At 36.5% G+C, this 25549-nt stretch overlaps 1 protein-coding gene across 1 annotated transcript in view; it reads right to left on the reverse strand.

Annotated features, from left to right (window-relative positions):
• The window catches only part of SGCZ (sarcoglycan zeta), a 1177568-nt gene extending 1152471 nt beyond the window's left edge, over positions 1–25097 (reverse strand). The window contains exon 1 of the mRNA XM_063606664.1: positions 24962–25097. Coding sequence (XP_063462734.1) covers positions 24962–25000 — 39 coding nt within the window. The 5' untranslated portion in view covers positions 25001–25097. The remainder of the gene's footprint in view (positions 1–24961) is intronic.
• Between the last annotated feature and the right edge of the window lie 452 nt (positions 25098–25549).

Genomic DNA, 25549 nt, shown 5'->3' on the forward strand with positions numbered 1-25549 from the left:
CTGTATCCTACACCAACACTGGCCAACTCATTTCAAGAAGAGAGTGTTTTGCACAGAAATATACATGAGGAAAATCCTTTTGAAGCCACATACTGGTGGATTCACTCTGCTTGATCATTTTAATTTTGTGATCAGCCCAACATTTTTAAAAAAGATCCTAGGAGTTTAGATTCTTACGTTATTCCTTTCAAGGCATCCTGCAGAGTGGTTTAGGATTGTTTGGCTTCTCCTTTTAAAATAACTTGGGGAATTATTTCCTTGATAGTATCTTTTGAATTTAATTTGCCACTTTCTAACCATTTCAGTATACATTGTGTAGACTGAGAGCCTTGGCTACAGCTGGAATAATATGTTATTTGTCAATGATTTTGAATATAGAGGCTTCATTAGGAAGACCTGATGAACTTAGAGATAGAAGAACAAAACTGTTTTGGCATCTTAGTTAATAGGCTTGTGAAGTCCTTAGAGGTAAAGCAGAATTTTGACTGGTAAATCTACAGAGCCGATAAACATGATTATTTTAGACATATTTTCTCAAAGTACTAAAGAACCACCCACAGCTGGAAATGGGAATATATTAAAACATACTAAAAAGACTTCAACATCATTACTTTAAAAAGGAGACAGTATTAACCTTCTATCTTTGGGGTAATGAATATAACTGATCACAGATCTGCTGAAATGAAAAGCATGACAACTCACTGTAGACATTTACGTCTTAATGTTTCTGCTTAACATCATAAAACAAAATTCTAATGAATGAAAAGTGATAAAATTAACAATTTAACTAAATGCACAAAAGCATTTAATACCATATGTTCACTCTTGAGGGGCAACATAAAGGGGAAGGTTGGAAAACAGATTCTGTCAGACAAGCATAATTGTATACTAAACGCATTTTTCAATAATTGTCTTTTAATCAAAGATAAATTCACATAAAGTTGAAGGAAAATTAAAGTCTAGTAGTTCTTAAGGTTTAAACTTTATAATTGCAACAAGAGTAATCCTACCCCTCAAATTATTTGTTAAGTATCTTCTAGGGGTTTTGATTTTTATAAAAAGTAACAACTAACAGAAGTAAAATATACACAAAAGATTTTCTTTCCCTTTGGGTAATTATATAGAAAAATATTACCTAAACTTACTGCAGAAAAAATTCAATGTTTCTATATGTGAAACATTAAAGAGCCAAATAAAAAAGATTTATATTTGAGAAAAAATGATTTTTCTAGTATAGGCTTTTTAGTATCAATAATTATATTAAATATTAAAAACCTGTCTAGTATCTTTCTATTTGCTATGCATTATCAGTCTACAAAAACAAAAGAAACAAATCCTAATTGCTTTTATAAGATATCTAAAGTGCCACATTCCTACATAGATTTATAAATTTAATGAAATATAGAAATCTCTCTACATTTGAAAATAAATAATTTTCACAGACTTAAGGTAGCAAAAAAGTGAAAAGATATTTTACATAAACCCCATTAACTTATCCTTCTACTAGATATAATACTGTTTTATGTCTTGAGAAGATGGTAAACATGTAATATATAATTATTAGAATACTCCTTAATAAAAGGAGGAGAGTATGTTCTAATTTTCCCATAGGACCATATTTCTCTTTTTAAAAAACCACAATTCTAAGCTTTGCAGCTATGAATAGTTATTAACAACATCAAATTATACTTATTTTGGGGTTCAGCTGTACTCTTGGACCTTGCAGAATACAAATAATTTTAAACTTGCCTAAGTTATTATTTTATTTTAAAATGCATTCCTATTTCATTAACTTATACAAGCTTTTGTATATTCACTTTAGCCTTTCATAATTTTTATTCTAGTATAATGAAATGTTCTCTGATGATCAGCCATGTGAAAAAAAAATCAATTTTTATATAATAATAAGTTAGGCACCAAAAGTGGCATTGAAATATTTATTCTAATAGAATGATCCATAATATAAAATTATTTTCTTTTTTTAAACAATTACAAAATACTGTCATGATAACTAAGCAGAAAGTTTGATTTTTGGTTTGTTTTAAAGGAACATGCAGAACAGCCTGAAAAGCATACAAATATATGTATTATTTAAATCACTTTAAACAGTGTTTCACTTTACAGGAGTTTCTAAAATCCCAACACTGCTGCTTTTATTTAATGTCCTGAAAATTAACATTCACTGAGGTTTATTTGACTGTTTTAATTTTAACTCAACCAACTTTAATGTGTCTATGCATATAAATCACTTATATAATATCTAGTATACTAGCTAATCAAAGTTAGAGCTGAAATCTGAAACCTCTGCACTGTTTCTAATTGCTTCTTAGGTTTTGTCAGAATATTTTGTCATGCTAGACATGCACATCTTCCTGTGCAATCTCAAGCAGTTCCCTGAATCGTGGGGAGCTCACGTTACAATTTATCTTCCGAAGGGAGGCATATTCCTCACAGAGGTCATATTTAAGAAATCTCACACTCAAATTCTGAACACTTTGACTTACCTTCTTCTTTCAAAAATAATTGCCTATCTAGGCCGCTGATGGTGCAATTTTAAGGATATAATTTGGCAACTGGTCATTAGAGATGTTACCAGAGCAAATGAAAACAGCAAACTCAATAAGAAATGAAGAGCAGGTGTTCTTTCACTTAGACAGAAAAGCGAAGTTTCAGATAATGAGACTGTGATGAAAACTAGTGGAGGATACTATGTATAACACACAGTGTTAAGGTTGATATTCTTCCCACACACTCATCTGCATGCTTCTTTAATTAAATGAGCAGGATAGTTTGCATCTTTTAACATTTAATCTTGAAACAACTCCCTCTTTTCAACTTTAAGTAATGATAATGTAGATTACTGAATATGTAAAACAGTACAAGAAATTAGTTTATATGCCTCTTAGTTAACTGAAGTAAACTGTGGCATCTTGTGGCATTAAACTAGATATATCACAGTTACAAAGATAATTATTGCTCTTCAAGATATTAATATGAATATTTCACTTTATGAATATTTCACTTTATTAAAGTAGTTCTAGTAGGGTGCCTCTAAAACGTTTTTCCTAAAATGCACTGCATTTGGTATACGCAAGAAGAAACAACCTTTCAGAAAAATTCCATTATCTGAATATAACATAAACAATCAAAATCTTGCTGAACTTCGTATTTTTACAGGCACTGTTTTACTTCCTTCGGGGAAGTCTCAATTTTAGATTTCTGTCTGGAACATAGACACACCTACATCTGTCTATCTAGCAATGCCTATAGGTGTTTATAGTTGCATTTGCCACTTAAAGGTTAGCTCAGGATGATCAGGAGGTAAGACATTTTTTAGGTTGCTGTGAGCTATTTTTAGCACAAGGGGAGAAGTAAATGCAATCTTTCCTAGTCCAAATTACAAAACTTCATTGCCAAGACAAGCTGAACTGAAACTTTTGCTACGGCAGTCTGACCCTGCCAAACTGATCAGTTTTTAAAGAGCTGTGGAATAGTAATAAACCTCTAAGAGTCACAATTAAAGTCCTATATGTTCTTTCATTGATAACAGACTGACAAAACATATTTTTAAAGTAAAATTCTTTGGCAGCCTGTATGCAAACAAAGATATAATGTGACGAGACAGTACAAACTTTAATCCAAAGACAGAAACATCAACTTCTGGAATGCATTTTTCCTGCATTCTGTTTGAATACTGGAAGTACATCCTTGTTGGTTGCCTGACACTTCCCTCATCAACAGTGTATCTTTAATATTTCTTAGTCATTTAGGAGAAAATTGAGCTAATGCAGCAGAGCAGCATCCAGAACATCTCAAGTATGGCCCCATCTACTCTGATACCCATTACTATTAACATCTGCCAGAGCCACTAATTGCGTTCTCTGGGGATATGGTTGAAAGCAAAGGCACTTCTCATTTCAAGAAAAAAGGATGTTTTAAGTATCGTTTTAGCTTATTCTTCTTCTTTTTTTTTTTTTGAGACAGGGACAGTGTTGCTCTGTCAACCAGGCTGAAGTGCAGTGGCGCGATCTCGGCTCAAGGCAAGCTCCGCCTCCTGGGTTCACGCCATTCTTCTGCCTCAGCCTCCGGAGTAGCTGGGACTACAGGCACGCACCACCACGCCCGGCTAATTTTTTTATATTTTTAGTAGAGACGGGGTTTCACCGTGTTCGCCAGGATGGTCTCGATCTGCTGACCTCGTGATCTGCCCATCTGGGGCTCCCAAAGTGCTGGGATTACAGGCGTGAGCCACCACGCCTGGCCAGCTTATTCTTTCTAAAGGATGTTGGACATAACAAAGACCCTGTACAAGTTGTGTATAAATATACAGAATTCCCAGGAGACTGTCAAGAGAACTATATAGATATCCTTATTGCTATGAACTCACTATTAAAGAAAATATAGAAAGCATCTTGTTACTTTATATTCCTGGAATGGAATCTTCTAAAGGGCAAGTATTTTAAAGAAATACAAGCATTAAATTTGGTCATTGTAGCTGCAGTTGCAGCAGTGATGGAGTTACAAACAGAAGACTAGAATTAGGAGAGAATAAAACAGACTAGAATTAGGAGAGAATAAAACTCTTCACTTCTTGAGCTATTTCCTTTTATCCCAGGCTACAACAGAGTTATAGAGACATTTTTGGGTATCGTTGCATCTGCACATGGGATTAGGGTAGAAGAGAAGATCAAAGGGTAAAGAATCTTACCATCATATTGAAGACAATCTTTCAGGGGAATGGATAGATGCTCTTGACTTTTCAGGTATCATGTCCTGCTTATGAGCTTATATTCTTTAAAAAAAAATTGTTAGGATCAAAAAGTAAGCATTCCGACAGCTAATATTAACCCCACAGAGTAAAGTTAAGAATTGAACTAATAAAAATACCTTTTTTTTTTTTTTCTGAAATTTCAGTGATCGTTTTGGTTTGAGTTCTATAACCAGAAAGCTGGACCTTTGAAAGGATGAATTATACCAATCTAGGAGGGTTATAACCAAGATTCTTGCCCCACCTTGTCCCAATTTGCATACTTAAAAACGTGGAAGGGACAAGACTGGCGTGCCTTTTCTTTGTTTTCCTGACTTGCACGCATTGAGTTTTCTACTTAGCATTTTCAAATATTAGCATAGGCAAATGAACTAGCCTGTCTACTTATACAAATTAGAAAATGAAATTCTCCTGTATAGTCTTCAAGCAAAGCAATGTGATAGCAATAAGACTTAAGAAACAAGGGCTCCGGCTGTGCGTGGCATTCATGCCTATAATCCCAGCACTTTGGGAGGCTGAGTTGGATGGATCACTTGAGGTGAGGAGTTAGAGACCAGGCTGGCCAAAATGGTGAAACCCCATCTCTACTAAAATACAAAAATTTGCCAAACGGGGTGGCACGTGCTTGTAATCCCAGCTGCTGGGGAGGCCGAGGTAGGAGAATTACTTCACCCTGGGAGGTGCAGATTCCTTCGGTAAACATACATGCAATAAATTATTTGTAAAATATAGCCCATTTACATAAAATACATGTATTTTAATAAAATTGTGATTTTCTATTCTATTAAATTTTTCTTTCTTTGTGGGTTGAAAGGAAACTTATTTTGAGTGTGTAATTTTTTTAAGTTTCTTATGAAAGACTTTGTATTTTTAAATATCTCAAAGAATCAACATTTCTGAAAGCATATATACAAAGAGATGGAAGAGTTATTTAAAAGAATCCTATATAAAAGAGCCTATTGCCCTATTATAAATAAAATACCCAGAACCTGAGACTAGTTTAGCAAAAAAGTAGTTAAACTTGGTGAGATGTGAAATTAGGTTTTAATGCATGCAAAACACATCCCAACGCATATTTTTAGGTGTAGGCTGATTGACTTTTCTCAGTGTTTAAAATTAAAAGCTGCCTTTAGGCAGTTAAGAACCTTTGGAGAGCTTTTGATATTATTAAACTCAAGCACTTACATTTAGTTCTAACATATATCCATGCAAAGACCAACACTCTAGTCTCATCCCAGGACAGATTTTAACATGGCCACCTACCAATACTGTTTCTTGCAGCCAGTTTATCAGCTTTTCTTCCTAGGGTGAACCTGCCACGTTACCCACGTGAGTACACTCGTTTTTTTACAGCCCAATCATGTTTCACTCATTTCACCAGCCCTCATGAACATATTAACAATAATTGAGTAATAATTGATACATGGATGGATAGTTCTGTGTGAAACATTGATGACTGTACCCACATAACTATCCTATTATAGTCTCACAATCTATATGCAGTAGGTACAATTATTAATCTCATTTTACCATTTGAGGGAATTGACATTTAGTAAAGTTAAATTACTTGCCCAAGGTCACACAGCCCACAAGTGGCGCTGAAAATGAATCCTTGTCTATGTGGTGCCAAAGCTGAACAAAGAGTATGAGCGATCATTGGGTTCTCAAAGATCGTTAGATTACATTCGTTTTCTCCTCCAACAAACATGCTGTAAATCGCTTTACCCTGCATTCTCCACGATTAGGAAGATAAAGAGCTTTTCTACTCAAATCAAATTATATTCAATAACTACATATTGAGTACTTTTTTACAAGATACTTGGCATATCATGTTTATTTATTAATCATGATTTAAATTCATTTCTTTTCAGAGTTTAACATTCCATGAATTCAACTATCTCAGGGATCATACATGTGGATTACTCTCATGATACTATACTTTCCTTTCTCTTGTGTTGGTTCACATATATACATATATGTATGTGATTTGTATAAAATGCAAACACAATCTTGACTGTGCTCAGTTAAAATACATTGCTGAGTCAATATAATCCATACATGTTGATGTATAAGATATATCAACTGCATCTTCTGCTTTCATAAACTATCAGTTATTTCCTATTATTCGTTGGTCAAAAATCAGAAATGCCCAACTCAATAGAATGGTCATCTGAGAAAGGTGTGTTTTTTCTTTTATGTCTATGATGGGAATTTCATCCCAGACTATGATGGGAACTTTATCTCAGGATGCAGTACACTGTTCGTATCCCATTAATTTTATTATTCAACAGCAGAAGTGGTCTTTGGATACTAAGTAGCTGAGATATTTACCTGAATGCTACTATTCACCTCATCTAAGTGAATACAGAAGGAAACAGGAGGTTTAACTGAGGAGAGATTTTGTGCCAGGCATACAGATCATTCCCAATCACCTACTCACTTACGTCTCATTATGAATTTGAAGGCGAAATAGCAGTGAGACCAGTTTTCCAAAACAACTTTCATTCAAAGGTGAATTAGTTCAACAAATATTCCTGAAGTGCCTATAGTGTGTAAAGCACTGTTTTTAGCTGCTGAGATAAAATAAACAAAAAAGTGTAAAAATACTTTGATGGTAGTTGTAAAAAGAATAGAGAAAAGCAGATACTCATTTGTTAAACATAATTATTAAAAATGGTACGCAAATTGTTCTAACAATGCCTTTGAAATGCTTGGATCTATAATATACATATAACTAACAGATATGGATCTTAAAATAATTTCAAGAACAAATTAAAAATACCACTGCCTACAAGCACACTTAACAATTGAAATAATAGAAAAAAATCACTTTCCTCAACATAGTCTAAACAATATACTAAAACCAAAAGTTTTTGAGGTCATTAATAGATGTGGAAGTAGTACTTTAAAAGTCAGTTTTGTAGCTCTCTTTGGACAAACTGACGTTTATATACATCAATTCCTTACTCTAAACTTCCTGCTATCTAGTCTTATTCCATTAAGTGTAAGAATCAGAGACATAATAGTAAGCATGTTTTCTTGATATTGGTTACCCACAACAATGGCTAACTGGAATGAAAAAGAAAGTGGAGACACAAAGCTCCAGGCCCTTGCAAATGACACCCTGCCTTGCCCCATTTCTAACTGCTTGGGCAATTCTAATTAAAATCAGAGATAACAGGATCCTGAAGCATCCAGTTTCAGGACGACTTAGACTCAACTAGAGTAGGAACTCTTAGAAAATTACATAAACTAGTTCAACCATTGTGGAAGACAGTGTGTCGATTCCTCAAGGATCTAGAACTGGAAATACCATTTGACCCCGTGATCCCATTACTGGATATATACCCAAAGGATTATAAATCATTCTACTATAAAGACACATGCACACGTATGTTTATTGCAGTACTATTTACAATAGCAAAGATTTGGAACCAACCCAAATGTCCATCAGTGATAAACTGGATTAAGAAAATGTGGCACATATACACCATGGAATACTATGCAGCCATAAAAAAGGATGAGTTCATGGCCTCTGCAGGGACATGGATGAAGCAGGAAACCATCATTCTGAGCAAACTATCACAAGGACAGAAAACCAAACACCACACGTTCTCACTCATGGGTGGGAATTGAACAATGAGAATACTTGGACACAAGATGGGGAACATCACACACAGGGGCCTGTTGTCGGGTAGGGTATAGGGGGAGGGATAGCATTAGAAGAAATACCTAATGTAAAGGACAAGTTAATGGGTTCAGCAAACCAACATGGCACATGTATACCTATGTAACAAACCTGCATGTTGTTCACTTGTACCCTAGAACTTAAATTTAAAAAGAAAAGAAAATTACATAAGCAAATAATTACATTTACTCTAAGAAGTCAAAATCAACATGAAAAGCCCAAAGTTCTCCTGGATTTGGGAAGCAGGGTGTATTAAAATACACTTAACTGCAAATGAAATAAATCAAACTAAGCTAACACGGGAGTGGGGGAGTGGGAGGTTGAAGAGGGCTAAAGAGTAAGATTTATTTTTAGTGGAATAGCACGGGATCCTAGAAAGAACAGAACTCTTTCTCTCATCTCTGATCTCCCTCATACTTCTTCAGCAGCAGGTGGCCACAGCTGTGTACTGCACTTCGTGAACTAAAAGGTTAGTTTCCAAATTTTCACTGAAAATTCTAGCAACACTATAAACCAGGTCTATCCTATCATCAGCTAGTTCAAAAATTCCAGCAGGGGTGACACTGCCTCCCTAGGATGAATATTTGAAATCTGTGAAGACACTTTTGGTGTCATGGTGACTTGAAGGATTCCTACTGTCATACGGTAGGAAGAATCCCGAGATGCTGAAAACCCATCAATGTGTGGAATAGTTGTCGACGACTCTGCCCGAACCCTAAGTCCATTTTAGACTTTTTTAAAAACAAAATTTAACTCATCTTTGCACAAGTAACTGATTGTCCAGGAATACAACCTTTGTGTAAAAGGAGAGAAATGCTGCATTTCGTTTTGTTCAGAAGTTACCAGGAGTTGTTCAGTACTTCAAAAAATACCATGTCACCATGTGGAACACTCTGCAAGAATCTGAGTGGCCCACACAACATATCTCTGTCTGAGTCTTCAGTTGTAGCTTTTGCATTCCCTGTGTCCTAGCACTTACATTTCAAAATGCATAGAATTACATCATAAAATTATTTCCTCTTAGTCACTTTTACTTCTCCTTCGTAATTAGATAAAATTTTCAAAATTATATGTAAGTTGGTTAGACTATGAAAGCATTTAAAAGAGAATCCAAAAAGGGGCTTTGTAAAAATTACGTGCAAGTTATATTATCAAAGCATTTTATATTCTAAAGGGGTCTAAATAAAAATATTTGCTTTAAAATATAGGATATTGGATCCAATAAGGTTAAAATTAGGTTATGTCATCCATATTCCAGGGAGAGAGAATCTCACTGGTCCAACTTGGGTCAGGCATTTCACCATCCCTCAAGCAGTTATGGCTAAGTAGCCCAACTCGAGAAGTTAAAACACAGTTTTCAAGAGTCCATCATTAATGACAAGGCTTAACTGGGAGGCACTTCTAGTTTTTCTGTCATGGAAAATATTCCTGCTTATGAAAAAAAACACCCCTGGAAGGACCTGCTCGGCTAGCAAATCTGATAATCAATTAGTGCTTACATATTAATGCTTACAAATGATTTAATGTATTAGCTTTTACCAGTAGTTGTCTATCAGAGAATTAGAAGGAATTTTTCACAATCATTTATTTTAGCACCTTCATTTTGCATTTGTGGTAAATAATTATATTTATGAGAGTTTTTTTTTTTTTTATACATCCCAAACTGCTTGGCTGATCAAGGTCTTAGAAGTCATGATGCTCTTTATGGCTTCCAAAACTTTCATTTATCAAGCTTAAACACAGAGCGTGTGTGTGTGTGTGTATGTGTGCATGTGTGGGTGTGTGTGTGTGTGACTAAATAACAAAGAAACCTTATTTTGCACAGAGAAGCAATAGTACTCACTAACAATTAAAGACAACAAATGGAAAGTAAATGTAAAACTGATAAGTGCCAACATTCAATTTTAGTTACAAATTGCATGAGCTTCATGAAAGCATAGTTTCAGAACCACTGTTTTAATTCAAAAACTGATTGAAATAATGGAAGTTTCAGACAATTTGGGAAATATTTTTCCAGATGGTAAGGAGATGAGAGAATCTTAAATCATATTACATGGGCTGCTTTCTATTTTACCAACACTTAAAGCATACCTTATGATGCCTAAGAACCGAATAGTCTCTGGATAATCTGAAATTGAAATAAACTTGGTTTACTGTCATTCGTTTCTGAAACCTAACACCAAAGATATGGAAAATAAAAAGAAATTTCTCCCTAAGCTAAGCACTATCTAAAATGGAAAACTCAGAATCAACTACATGATAGAAAGTTTGCAGTAAGAACTCAGCTACAAAAACATAGCTTCCCCAATATTTTGGTATATATCACTTCAAAAGTTGGCTTCAGAAATCCAAAAGGAACATTCTCCCACCTCACACAAAGATGACTTCTTGTGCAATTACCACATGGTAATAACCTTATAAAAAAGCCTAGAAATATGTAGTAAATCACTAGTCCCAGTAACTTGTTACCATTTACTTCATTATTTAATGTGTGTTTTAATTCTGTATTTGATCCAGTAACCAAAACAGAAGACTAAAAGAGATGGTGCTATTTCCACCAATTTAAAATTCTGGTCAGACACCAAATATTGCCAAATATATATCCACAAGGATGTAATAAATATCTAACCTGTATCCATGATTTGGTAGAGAACATTAGATATAGAAAACATAGACATTCCATAATCCTCATTGTTTTTACTAATTATATTTTGCACATTTCAGATAGTATGGAGTCATTACAGAATATGTATTTAAAAAACGAGAACTAGAAAAAGTATAGCAAAATCATTATGGGTTGCAGTTGCCAGCGAAAAGCTCCTTTTTAAAATTAAATTTATTTATTTATTTATTTATTTATTTATTTATTGAGACAGAGTCTCACTCGGCAGAGTGCAATGGTGCAATCTCAGCTCACTGTAACCTCCACCTCCTGGGTCCAAGTGATTCTCCTGCCTCAGCCTTCCCAGTAGCTGGGATTACAGGCATGGGCAACCACACCCAGCTAATTTTTTTGTATTTTTAGTAGAAACAGGGCTTCACTGTGCTGGCCAGGCTGGTCTCAAACTCCCGACCTCAAGTGATCCACCGGCCTTCGCCTCCCAAAGTGCTGGGATAACAGGCGTGAGCCACCATGCCCAGCCAAAAAGCTTCTTTAAAAAGACAGTATGGTAGTTCTTACATAAACTCTATTTATAACAGAGTATATTTTTCTTCTTTCATAAAGATTCAGGAAAGTCATAAAATACCAACCTGGATAATTTTTTTAAAGACACATTATAATAAAATTGAAGAACATTAAAAACTAAAAGAAGGGATTAACATCTGGTTTCTCATTTGCAACCTGAGAATCAAGACAGTGTAATACTTTTAATATCCTAAGAGAAAATACCTGTTCATCTAAAATTGTATACCCAGAAAAAAATTCTGAAAAGCTAGAGAAAGAAAACTACTTCATCAGACTACCAAGAAAACTGAGTTTGCTACTACCATACGTACCTCAAATAAAAGGGAAGTAATTTCTGGGATTAAACATAACTCATGAACTAAAATGCCAGAAATAAATCCCAATATATTAGATATTACAATAAATGTAAATAAGCTAAATGCAGTAAATAGGCAAAGCATTATCCAAATGGATTTCTAAAATCTAACTATATGCTGCTTTCCAGATATATCTAAAATCTGAATATACGAAAAAGTTCAAAATAAAAGAATGAAAAAAATACTTATGAGAAAAACTAGCCAAAATAAAGCTGGATAATGCTATAGTGATATTCGCAAAAGCTGATATAGATATAGCTATATTAAAATCAGACAAAATAAACTTTATGGCAGACATCATTAGCAGGGATGAAGAAAGTCATCACATAAAAGTTTTAATTCACCAGGAAAATATAATTTTAAACTTATAAGTATCTTATAACATAGTCTCAAATATATAAGGCAAACATTGAGAAAGCTACAACAAGAAATAAATGCAGTATCTAAACAGAAAATTTTAACATAACTCTAATTTGTAGTTTAAACAAACAAAATAGAAAGATTATGAAAAATTAAAACAGCATGAATAATAAACTTAATCTAATGGACATATATAGGAATTAATCCCCAACAAGTGAAAACATACACACTCTTTTCAAGGAAACTCAGAATATGTACAAATATTTACTTTATACTGGCCCCTTAGCAATTTTCAACAAACTTCAAATGATTGGCATTATGCAGGCCATTTTTTTCCTACCACAATGCAATTTAGTTAAAAGCGTACAATGCAGCTAAATATCCAAAGTGTATAGGAACACAAAAAAAAGATATATCTATCTCTTCCTAGGACTAGTTTACTGGTCAATAAGTAGGAAATATATAAGAAAAGAAGATGTATTTCAGACAAGTACTTATGCAATATTACAACAGAGGGAGAGGAACTGGCATGATTAAGTAGAACTTAGTCATTCATTGAAGTTATGGTACCGTGTGTGAGTGTGTGTATCTGTATGTGCACGCACATGCACGTGTCCACATAATGGAAAGTACAAAAGAGAGTACTCTTTTTCCAGAGAGCCTGGAAATTAGCAAGCTCTGTATCATGGTATATTGTGTTGTGGAGTGTGGATTATAACGTAAGCAATGGGAAATGACAATGAATTTCAAACAGGTGAAGGACACATTATTTTATTCATAAAGGGAAATCTGAAAGTATGGGATGCGACTTGCTTGGAGACTGGCTGGACAGAGGGAAAGTAGTTGAAAAGTGTCAGGAAACCAGGTGGTTCCTTAATAAACAAGAATGTGTCTCTGGAGAAGCATGAACAGGTCTTACCTCCTAGAATCCGCCACTTTGCAAATTACATTTTCTTACGAAATACCTCACTACCTATTGCTATCACCAGGCATCTTTAGTTAGATTTTGCAATCCCATGCCTACTTTGATCTATGCACATCTACATTGCCTTACCCTTACTAGTCCACATTGTAACCCCCATAGAACAGCTAAACACAGCTATGATGATTAAGTAACTTCTAATGAAAGACTAAGATAACAAGGATAAAATAATTACAAAGACGTCTAAGCAACATATTTAGAGGTAACTAACGAACCGAGTACATTGAGTATAATATGCAGCTCAGAATTCAAATATCTTGGCCTGTCTTCCTTGAAAATCCTTCGGATCTACCTACCTACCTCCCTACTTACTTAGCTGGCTCACTGTGTTAGCATACTGTCTTTGGGCCACCTCACAGGGACAGAGCTGTCAAATTCCCAGAGGCAGATAATATTTTTGACTATAAGAAATCTGACCAAACTGTCAAAAATACAGAAAATCAGCTAAGGAAATTGTCAAGCATAACTCATGGCTCTGCAAGAGTGTAACTCAAAGATTTCATCAAGATAGAAAATCAAAATTGATCATTATTATCTCCAAATAATCTGTGGTTCTTTTTTCACCAAACTGAACATTTTAGTCATCATCAGTAGCTACTATGAAGTTTAACTTCCAGGAGCCATCTTTTTCTCATTTTTGAGGGTGCACTTAGGCATTTTTAGAGACCTCTAAATCCCTCTGCATCCAGCATCAGGCCCACCCTCGGTGTCCCAGTTTCCACTCTTTCCCAACTTATTCTAAAATGACTTGTGAAACTTTAAGAGAGAATAAATAAATCCCTTCACGTTAATTCCAAACCCACCCTGAACACTAGAGCTACATCACGGTAGAATTCACTATAATATGGCCAGCCTCACTGCAAGAAATACATACATATGTCTTAGGATAAAACAGATTAGAAAAGGTGAGGACTTGGTCTAGGGTTCTAACAAGATGCACAGAAGGAAAAAAGCAGACTATACAGTGTGATGGTCTTAATGACCAGTTGGATGTATGGAATGATGACAAGGGATAAGTAGAGAAGGATCTTCTGAGCTCCAGCTTGGATGACGAAGTGAATGGTGAAATACTAAACAAGACAAAGAACATACTACAGGAGGGGCACACTTGACAGAGAATGAAAGGTGTGCTCCATTTTGTTAGATCAGGGTGACTGCAAAGCATCCAGGTAAAGATTTCTAGCAGATGGCTGGAAATTGGAGAGGTGAGCATGTAGCCCAAGAGAAAGGTGGGAGGTGCCCATACATAACCGGACATCATCACCCTGTAAGTGAAAGTAGAAACCACATGAGTAGATAAAAATGTCTATGGAGTATATGTAAAGAGGGAATAGAAAAATACCATAGACAAAATCCCATACAAATTTTATGTATAAACAGACTTTGTGTTTTCTCGTAGCATACACAAACGAGCTATTAAATGATTCTGAGAGTGAAAGATCAAATAGGTAAACATTCATATAATGCATATACATAGAAAATATTTTGAAAGTTAAATTCTTGCTAATAATTCAATCATGCACATACCAGAGAGTTCTAAGCATTACACCAACTAATACCACAATGAATCACACGTCTTATAATGTAAACTTTAGACATTAGATTACTTAAAGAGGAAACAATATCGGTTAAGTCAAATGTTCTTTTGGGGTAGAAACATAATGTTTATTCTGTTTATTTTTGATTTATTTGGAGTCATTCTTTCTCTTTCAAGCTATAAACTGCTGTTAACATTCTCAAATTGTAGTTGATGTTTTTTCTTATTATTTTTATTCATTCGTACTGTGACACTGTTCGTCAATAAGACAAAAGGTGAAAAAATGAGATTTCAATTGTTTGGATTTTGATGGCATTGCACATGTTGGAAAACACTGAAGTACAACTCCACACCTCTGAATAGGCACAGAGTTTACAAATAAGATGGATGGTGCATCTCACTACACATCAGAAAGTTGAGACTGAGAAGACAAAAAATTACACTCTGAGCATGTTCACAGATAATTTTCACAATTATAGAAGTCTATGAATGTCAAACCAATATACAGCACTATTTAATTGTTTGAGACAGCATGTTATCATAAAATGCTGAAACTTTACTATGGCTTAAATCGTATCTTTCCAGAAGTTTCTGAAATTCACTTTGAGTCGAAATATGGAACAGATGTTGGAAAAAAAAGTCGATACTTGCAAATGTTAAACATTTTAAAGTCAGTTGTGTTTTTATTTGTTATACATTAAGAGCTATTAATGTTTTAGGAAATAAATGAAACAAATACGTATGTAATATATTCATCTTTATAAAATGAAAGCAGGTTTGTATTGTAATTGGACTCAGAAGCTCTTAAAAGATCTTCAGTTGTCCTTGCCACATGCCAAAAATATGTTTAACTTAATCCACGTGTGTATTTCACATACTGTAATTACTAAATGCTCATAATTTCTCCCAGGGATGATTTAACAATGAGGAGCTTATCATTGAGACATGACACTGTGCACAGACCTGATTATTCATGGAACCATGACTGAGGCATCAACTTTAAGAAACTTGATGAGATGAAATACAATATATAAAAGTAACTGTCTCTGCTGCCTAGAACAAGCAACTGATCAAAACATTGATTTTTATAAAGTAGATCTGAAAACTTTAAACACAATGTTGATTAAAATAGCTCATTTATTTTTAACTTTTTCTAAAATAATGTCTCTGCCCTAGACAAAAGTAACAGACAACAGAAACACAGAGATTTAGAAATACAGGTGATCATTCACTACAAAGGCCAAATTTGAGAGCAATAAAAAAACAATCACTTAAGACAGAATGCCTTAGAACAGGTAGAGGTGTTAACCTAAGCATTAAATATCAGTCTTTCACTTTAGGTATATAGTGGGTTTCATTTTGTGGCACACGAGTTCACCAATTACACAACTATCGTAGACAACTGAAGTCATGCAAACAAAAACTGGATACACACAGCACAGTTAAGCTTTATAACCTTCGTAGCTCTTGACAAATTTTTGAAAAATGCAGGCTGGGCATGGTGGCTCACACCTGTAATCCCAGCACTTTGGGAGGCCAAGGCGGGTGGATCACCTGAGGTCAGGAGTTCAAGACCAGCCTGGCCAACATGGTAAAACCCGTATCTACAAAAATACAAAAATCAGCGAGGCATGATGGTGGGTGCCTCTAATCCCAGCTATTCAGGAGGCTGAGGCAGGAGAATCGCTTGAACCCAGGAGGCAGAGGTTGTAGTGAACCGAGATCATGCCACTATACTCCAGCCTGGACAACAGAGCAAGACTCCGTCTCTAAAAATAAAAAAAATGCATAGTTGTAAGTTGTTCAGAAGAGATGTGAAATATTGAGGCACATCTACTGAAACATGAAAATAATTAAGAGTATCTAAAGAGGGTTTTAATAATTTTAAGTGTATAAATATTTATTACCACTAATTCTTTATGAAAGCATAAAAATAATTTCAAAAGTCAAAAATATTATGAGGCCAGGAATTAAAGATACAAGTATTTGTTGGAGATGGACCACAAATCTGTTCCTAAGGTAAAGGGGAACTAATTTAAAGTAGAAAAACACTATTGATTTTATGGTGAAAAACATTTATAAAATTAAATGTAAATCAGTTGCTTAGGAGTACAACTAATTCTAGCAGTAAGACGAGATAGAATTTCTCTCTCATGCATCCCATGTTGAGGGAGAGTTTGAAGGCTAGAACATGATTCAAGAAATTTTGAGGTAAGCGATTTATTTCCTTGAATTAGTTTCTCCTTCTGTTTTGGATTTTAAAAGCCCTCAAATACTCTGAGTAAACAAAGACTTTGGAATCACAATGATAACAGCGTTTTCCCATTCATGACATTGATTTATTGTATCATGTTTCACAAAAATGTTCTCACTCATGGCAGCTGAATTGGTTGCTTCTACCCAAGAATGGAAAGAATCAAAGGCTCTTTTATCTTAGGTAGATAACATGTATTTTTCTAGCCATTCTAAAGAAAGATGTGAGTTTAAAAACATGTGTGGAAATAAGTTAGATAATGATAATGTGTGAGTTAGTAATTAAAGCATTGCATGCCTCCAGCAAAGACAAATATTTAGTAGGCTCTTAGCTCTTATAGATTTAAAGTTTGCATTTTTAACTATTTTGAAGTAATCCAGAATGTGCACAAAGAGATGTGAAGTGTTGAGGCATGTCCACTGAAACATTATGCAAATAACTAACAAATATCAACCAACGGTAATTTGACCCAAAACTAAAATAAGTCACTACGAATAAGGATACTAGTTAAAAAAAAAACAAAAAAAACCTGTAATGTGAACCACTGCTTTGCAACAAGAGTAAATACTATGATGGTAGCTCAAATACTGTCACTCTTCTTGGAAATTAGAGTATTAGAGAAACTCAGTGAAAAATCTCTACCATCAGACGTTCTTTAAGATTTCCCTGGAATTTTGGCCTATGTATAATAGCACAGGATTTGGAAATAGAGGACATGAATTTAAGTTCTTATTCTACTATCTGTTAACCTTGTGATCCTAGGCATTTCATTTGATTTTTCTGAGTCTCCATTTTGGTACCCATAAAATGAGAAGATAATATTCAGCAGAAAATCTTGTTTTGATGTTCAAATGAAGAATTATTTGCAGAATGAAAGGAACTATATAAACTATATCAATGTGAAAATAATTTCCTTTGAAGAAGATACAAAAACGTCATTTTTGAGCCATAGACTCTGAGCCCTGGAAGACAATTCGAGATCAACTGGTTCTGAGGTTTTTACCTTCCATTCTTCAGTCTGCAGTTCTTGCCATGGTCCCAGAGTCAACTGCAGAGGCCAAAGGCAAGTATGGAGAGATTCCTTAGATGTCTTGAACCAAACTTCCCTTTCACTGCAGTTAAATGTTAGGTTGTTTCGAAGACATTGAACAAATTCTTCAACTGTGGCTAAAAAATGATTATGACAAAACCCTTTCATCAAATCTAATCCCCACCGTGCAATGCTTGAGAATCCCTTGGCCAAGAAGGTTTGAGGGACATCCCCAAGGTGCCACTACTGGTAGACGGCAGAGCCAGGGTTTGAACAATGTCTCCCAAGTACTACTCTAACCAGATCAGCACCTTTTCCACTGCACAAATGAATTTCCTCAAACACTACAATCTGTTAGATTTACAGTGTGAGCTTTAGTACTTTGCATGCTTCTGAATTCTAACTGCTTCTGAGCTCCATTTTAGCGTGGGGTGACTGTTGGAATTAACTTCTAAGGCTGAAGCTTTAGCCCCTATTTCCCTGATGGATATTGCCATGATAATTAAAGCTTTTCTGGCTGGATGCTAAAATCCTCTATTTTTAAAGGTTTTCAATGTCAACTTGGCATAGAACACTCTAGATAACCTATTTAATACCAGCAAAGTGGTTTAAAGTTTTCTAAAATCTAATTGTGGCTTATCATATTTTTCAGTCAACGTACAAACATGTTGTTTAGGAGCCTCAAGAAAACTCTCAAGGCAATTTGGAACAATTTTTAATTTTTAGAATGTGAGGCTACATAATGCTCTTGGAGGGGTGGTAACCTTAAATTTGCTCATTCTGTGGTTGGCATAGAAGTCTCTCATCAGTTTCACTGAGAATATAGATAAACCCACGTTTCCAGACATTTGCCAAGAAAAAGAAGAGACTTTGAGTAAAATAAAAACTTTAGATGTTAATATATCCTTTTTTTTTTTTTTTTTTTTTTTTTTGGAGACAGGTTCTCACTCTGTCACCAAGGCTGGAGTCCAGTGGCAAGATGTCGGCTCTCTGCAACCTCCGCCTCCCACCTTCAAGCAATTCTCTCGCCTCAACCTCTCGAGTAGCTGGGAGTACAGAAGCACACCACCACATTCTGCTAATTTTTGTATTTTTAGTAGAAACAGGGTTTCACCGTGTTGGCCAGGCTGGTCTCGAACTCCTGGCCTCAAGTGATCCACCTGCCTCGGCCTTCCAAATTGTTGGGATTACAGGCCTGAGCCACCATGCCCGGCCTAAAATGACATTTATAGAAAATGTGGTAGCTTACTTCTAGTCACAGAGAGTTTTAAAAGCTAAGAATTTTAGCACAAACCAAGCACAATTCTCAACAAATAAATGCACAAATCTTTACCTTGACATGTAAGCATTTACTCATTTAAACAGTTATCAATTTAAATGCATATTCTCAAAAATTCATAGAGAATTTGAACAAAAGTAAACGGTCAATTTCCTTAGTAACTTAAAGTTGTAAGCTCTGCCAAATTGTATTTTAGCTGAAATTCTGAGACAGCATAAGAAACAACGCACTAAATATTATATAAATGTCCCAAAGACAGATGTGGATTTATTATCTTATAGCAGTAAGCCATCTCGTGTAGCTATGATTTTGAGTTCATAAATCTTAAAACATTCTTTTTTACTGGGCCTTCAACATTTGATGTATTTTCAATTGGTAAACTCTGGAGATCAGCAAAACTGTAATAGCCAGTATGTAGGCTGGAACATATGCTAAGTAATGACACTAGACCACTGAAGAGTTCTAAAATAGTCATTTGTCCAACTTCCCACAAATGTATTTTTCTTAATTCTTTTTCCACTCATATCAAGTATGTTCCCTCATCCCTCTTAATGGCATAAGTGATGTTTCCCTACTGTAACTTGAATTTCAACTTCAATTAAACAACTCTATTTCCAAATATTAAAAATTCAAGATTATATATAGTGTATATATACATGTGTGTATATATATATACATATATGTGTGTATATATATATACATATATATGTGTATATATATATACACACATATATATGTGTGTATATATATATACACATATATATATTTCAAAATAGCTAATAGGGTACATTTCAAATGTCTCACCACAAAAAATGAGTGATGTGATTAATATAGTAATTAGCTTCGTTTAATTTTTTCCACATCGTAGATGTATAGTAAAACATCACAGTATAACCCATAAATGTATACAGTTGTAGTTTATCAATGTCAAATGATATTAATTTTTCAAATTAAGGTTACCTGTTGCTAAGTCTTTGTGACTAGTTGCTATTCTGTAAAGTGAATTGGAACTAGACCTAGAGGGAAAGAAGTTATGATTCCTTTAGATGTGAAACAAGTCAAATAATTCAGTATTCACAAATATGTTTCATCTTTCTCAGCCAAGAAATGAATATATAAGGCAGGCTGCTAAAAATATGCCATTTGTTAGAGAGTACTATTTTTCACTATAGAATGACTAACATAACAAAATACCACCTACTTAGATTCATCAGAAAGCTTCCTACACTGCAGCAAGCTTGACTCTCCTGGGCTGTGTCTTATTGATTAAACAAACCAAAAAAAAAAAAAGAAAGAAAAAAATAGAATTCTTTTAAGTGCCAACTCTCTTATATGATTTAAATTGTAGATGAATGTACTATGACATTGCTTTAAGACCTCAGCATTTTTTAATCAATCTCTTGTTTAAATACCTATGTATTTTTTGCTGTATTATCATTTCTCACCCATATAATACTTTTTTAATGACCTCATTATATTATTCAGGGAAGGTTTTTCCTCACCTATCTAGGGCAAGATTCAAGTTCTTGGTAGATGAAATGTTGGTTCAATTAAGCAGAGAAAAATTAAGCAACGGTGACTGGACTACATTTAATAAACTCAAATAAGTAAGATTATCCTTATTGAAAAGTTGTTTTATGTGTCTCATGATTAACTATGTAGTTTGTAATTTTTGTAACGTGCAAAATAATTAAGAAAATATTCCAGAAGCATACCGTTCATGTTCTGCAATTAGCAGAAAAAAACTAATTTAACTTCCAGCCAGTCATCCCACTAACAGAACAATCCTGACAGATAAATAAATAAAACCTAGGATCTAACTTGACTGAAAAAAATTATATTATACTCATGATGTATTGTATATTTTTGATCTCAAAGCAAATAACAATTATCCACAAATAAATTCTTAGCATCTGAAAGCATGACTTAATTGCCAAATTAATACAGGTGAATTAGTACCAATATTTTAAAAGATGAGTAAAAGAATCAACAAAGTCATAGACTTTATTATAACTGTTTATTCAGCCTCAATGTCTCCTATGAGTAAATCTTACAAAAAGCAAAATTTACAGTGTCAGCTCTAAAACTTAGTCATCTCCTTTCCAGTGCAGAAGATCAGTTGTTTAAAAGAGAGCAACTGTGGAGCTAAAATAAAGGCTAAAGCTAGCAGTTAAATCTCGACTGCTAAAAGGCACCCAGTACTCTATAACTCAGATACTCCAGGATGGAGGGGGCTTTTTCTAATATCAATATTCATTAACACCCACATTTCCAAAGCAGCAACCCATATTTTGGATTTTTTGATGTTGTTTCTTCTTTAAAGTAAACACCAGGGCAAAATCCAGAGTAAAGTTTATACATTCATTGGAGAGAGAAACAGAGATCAAAGGGAAAAGAACACACACATTCTTTGGATGAGAACTCTCTCCCTTTTCAACACTGATGTGTTTCATCAGGAGTTTGTGGGCAGAATAGAAGATGAAACATACTTACCTTCATTAGCAAGTTTTACACACATAACTGTATTTCAGTTTTCCATCAAATAAATCCTTTAACATGCATATTGTTTAGTTTTAATGATAATGGCAGCAATAGCTTAACAATTAGAGCTTACCTTTAGTTTAAAAGCTTGCAAAAGAAAACACTATTGACACTGTACAGCGCATTTAAAAAAATCAATGTTTGCACACCCAGCACAGCAAAAAATAAAAAAATTGTTGTTAAAATCTCAAAGAGAAAATAGTTTATCCCAAATAAAGATAAATTATCAGAATCTTTCTTTCTTAAAACCTGAGGTAAGCAGCTTCACCTAACAATGACACTGATCATCTAAAACTAAACTATATTTTTATACTATTATGCACATTTATTTATGTATCAAACCCCAGTAAACATTTTTTGTATATTTAAAGCATCATAAAAACCAAAGTTCTGTGTGGATGTGTTTTAATGTAAGCATTATTAGATGATAAGAAAAGTCAAAACATGCAAATAATGCCAAAAACAAGTATCCTAGCTTTTTTCTTCCCTCTCTCCACTGATCACACCGGGAGGCTCTTCAGCAAGAAGCCACCAGAGACTAACTTGAACTGGAAAGTCTAGGAAACCAAGCCAACCAACTCCGCTGAAAAGAAGAAATCTAGACAAGTTATTCCACACGCACTGCATCCATCTCTACAAACTGTATATATTTCAGAAGTATTCCACAGCCTTCGTATTCCACAAGTGTAGTCAAAACTGACAACATAAATTTATTCCCAAAACTGGAGGATCTCAAACATTTTCTAATAAGGCTTGACTACATCTCCTCACTTGCCAGTTTTGACCCTCAAAAGTAGCTTGTCCTTGACAGAATTTCTCAACAACCTCAATAGATCCTTGTATCTAACATGCCTTCATTTCTTCCCAGTCAGTCATTGCCAATATACCCCCTCATGCCCAAACCTTTCCAGTTCCCTACCCTCTGCTGCCAGAGCACTAAGTCCAGTACACTCTGGCTATGAGGATCTCTGGATTATCTGTGCAGGAGTAGTGACATTAAGCTGAGATCTTCTACTAATTCTAGACAGAAGTTTCCCCAGTGGGTTTGCTCTTTTGCTGATTTAAACAACAATGTATTGGCACTGGGGTTCAGAGTGGGATAAGCTAGGCAACTAAAGGGATTTCAGGGGAAAGAATCACCCCAAATCATTTCTCCCTTCCATTTCTCTTAACAAAACGCTCTCTTCTGTGTCATACCCTCAAGTTAACCAAAAACTAATCTGGATACTCCACCTCTGCATAAAATACAGATCACAATCATTATCATAAATTCTTCTTCGCATCTCAAATAAAACCCACCCCTTCTCCCAAGAGACTGGGATGCTTGGGAAAGAGAAGTAGGGAATCTTTGCAAACATAAAGGCAATGTGTCCTATCGGAGAAGAGCAGAGATATAAGAGGAAACTTCTAGTCCAGGCCAAGGTCTACTGACTATGATCTTGGCAAAAACACAGAAACTTGTTGGACAACTTTAAACGAAGCATCAAATCTGCCTCCTCCCTACTTCCCTTTCCCCAAGGAGCTCAGTCTTCGGTGGAAGTGGTGTTCTAGGTCTTCTGACTGTCCTCCCTCCGTCCGGGACTGCATCTACAGTCAGTGGCAGGGCGATTCTGGCAGGCGCCACTGTTCTCTGACCCTCCTTCCTTCCGCGTCTATGCAATCTGGGGCGCCTGGAGAACTGGGCTCCTGCGTGCCCCCTGGCCAGGACACAGGACAGGCTGCAGATAGAGGCTTTGCAGCTCTGCAGGGGATTTTGCAGCCTGCCTAGCTTGTCGATAAACCCATTTCCTTGACATTTCAGGGCAAACCTCTATTCGTCGTTTCTCCAGCGGGTGGGGGGTGCCTAGATATTCTCACTGATCAAAGAAGCCAGAATCCATCTGAACCTCTGAAATAGTAGAACGTACCAAATGCCTAGGGGTAAAGAAGGGTGGAGGATTTCAATAAAAGAGGTGCTTCCAGTGTCGCCCCCTTTCCCGCTTTTTCGTTTACGGTAAGCGGGACATTTAAAGTATTTTGTGGTTTGTTGGTTTTTTAAAGTTTTTATTTATTGTGTGTATATAAATATATAATTTTTTTTTTTCTTGAAGGGAAGCAGGCAGAGGTGCCCATAGGCAGAGAGGCGCGTTGTCACCCCGGATGCTCCCTCCGGGCAGGCCCTCGCGGCCGAGCAGGGGACCCCAGAGGGAGAGGGCGCGGCGCGGGGACCCCGCGGAGCGGCGGGGGGCTCCAGGCTGGTGGGAGACCGTGTGCAGCCGGAGCCTCCGCAGATGCCGCTCCTCCCAGCCCGGCTCCCGCCTGCCCGCCCCCTGCCCGAGTCCCCGGACCTGCTCCCGCGCCTGGGGCTGGGGCAGGCTAGTCGTCCCCGGCAGCGGGGGTACCTCTCCAGCCCCTGCACTGCAACTGCGGGAGGAAACCCTGCCCGCGGGCGGTGGGAGGGAAAAGGGGGTCTCACGAAGTTCTGGGATAAAAACGGGCTGTCGCTGCAGATGCCTCTGTCACGCCAATCTCCGAGCGGAAATGCACTGTCCCCGTGCCGGGCTGGGGCACAGGCGGGATCGGAGCCGGGGAGAGGAGGCAAAGTGGCGGCGCAGCTCGGACAACTTTGCTGGGAAAGCAGGTGACAGCGGGCAGAGCTGGTGCCGCTGCCCCCCCGGGGAGACAAGCCGGCAAGAGGCGCAGGGTCTGCACCCCAAATGCTGCCGTCACGGACCAGGAGGAGGACGGGGTGGCCGCTGGCGGGAGGAGCAGGCGGGGAGGGCGCCCAGCCCGGGAGTGCAGCCGGGCTCGGGAGAACCACCCTCCGTGTCCTCGGCCCCAGGAGGGGCGCCTGCGCCAGGGTGCGCGTCCCCCCAACGCCCCCTCGTCGTCCCGCGGGACCACCAACTACTCCGCGCCGCTAGAGGAGCCGCGGGAAGGAGAGGGGAGAGCAGGGAGCGCCGAGAGGCGGCCGCGAAGCCCGCCCGGACCGGCACGTACCTTGAGCTCCTCAATGTCCAGGTTTGTTGATCTGTCCATGGAGCGCAACTAAACGAAGTGGAGAGGAACCGGGCGAGTGGCACCCAAAAACAATCTAGTCTTTTAGTTTCCAGCTTAAACTCAGCTTTATCCTCCTCCAAGCCCCGGCAGCTCCTCTCAGTCTCATTCTCCGTGGTCACGCCGCCTCCACCGGGTTAAAAATAAGGAAAATAAATAAATAATAATGATAATTCACTTTGTTTTACTTCCTCAAAGATTTAGTGACAGGTGATCTCTACCGCGGTGCAACACAGCTGAGTCGATTGAAACAGGGGCCAAAAGAAAAAAGGAAAAAAAAAAAATCCACTCTATTTAAGATTATTTCTTCTTCTGCAATAAGCTTAGAAACCAGCGAATTGCTGCATCCCGAGAAAAAAAGCTGCTTCCCTGGTCAGCATCATGCGGCAAATTTCAAGCAAATGTGTTCAAACTGAAGAGAAGAGTGTATGATAAAAGCCTTCCTCCGTCAGGCTTACTCTGGTAGGTAATTTAGCTCCAGTCCCAGGCATTAGCAATGATCAATTTCCCCGGCAAGATAACAGAATCCCC

The sequence above is a fragment of the Pan paniscus genome, chromosome 7, assembly GCF_029289425.2.
Source record: "Pan paniscus chromosome 7, NHGRI_mPanPan1-v2.0_pri, whole genome shotgun sequence".
Lineage (NCBI taxonomy): Eukaryota > Metazoa > Chordata > Mammalia > Primates > Hominidae > Pan > Pan paniscus.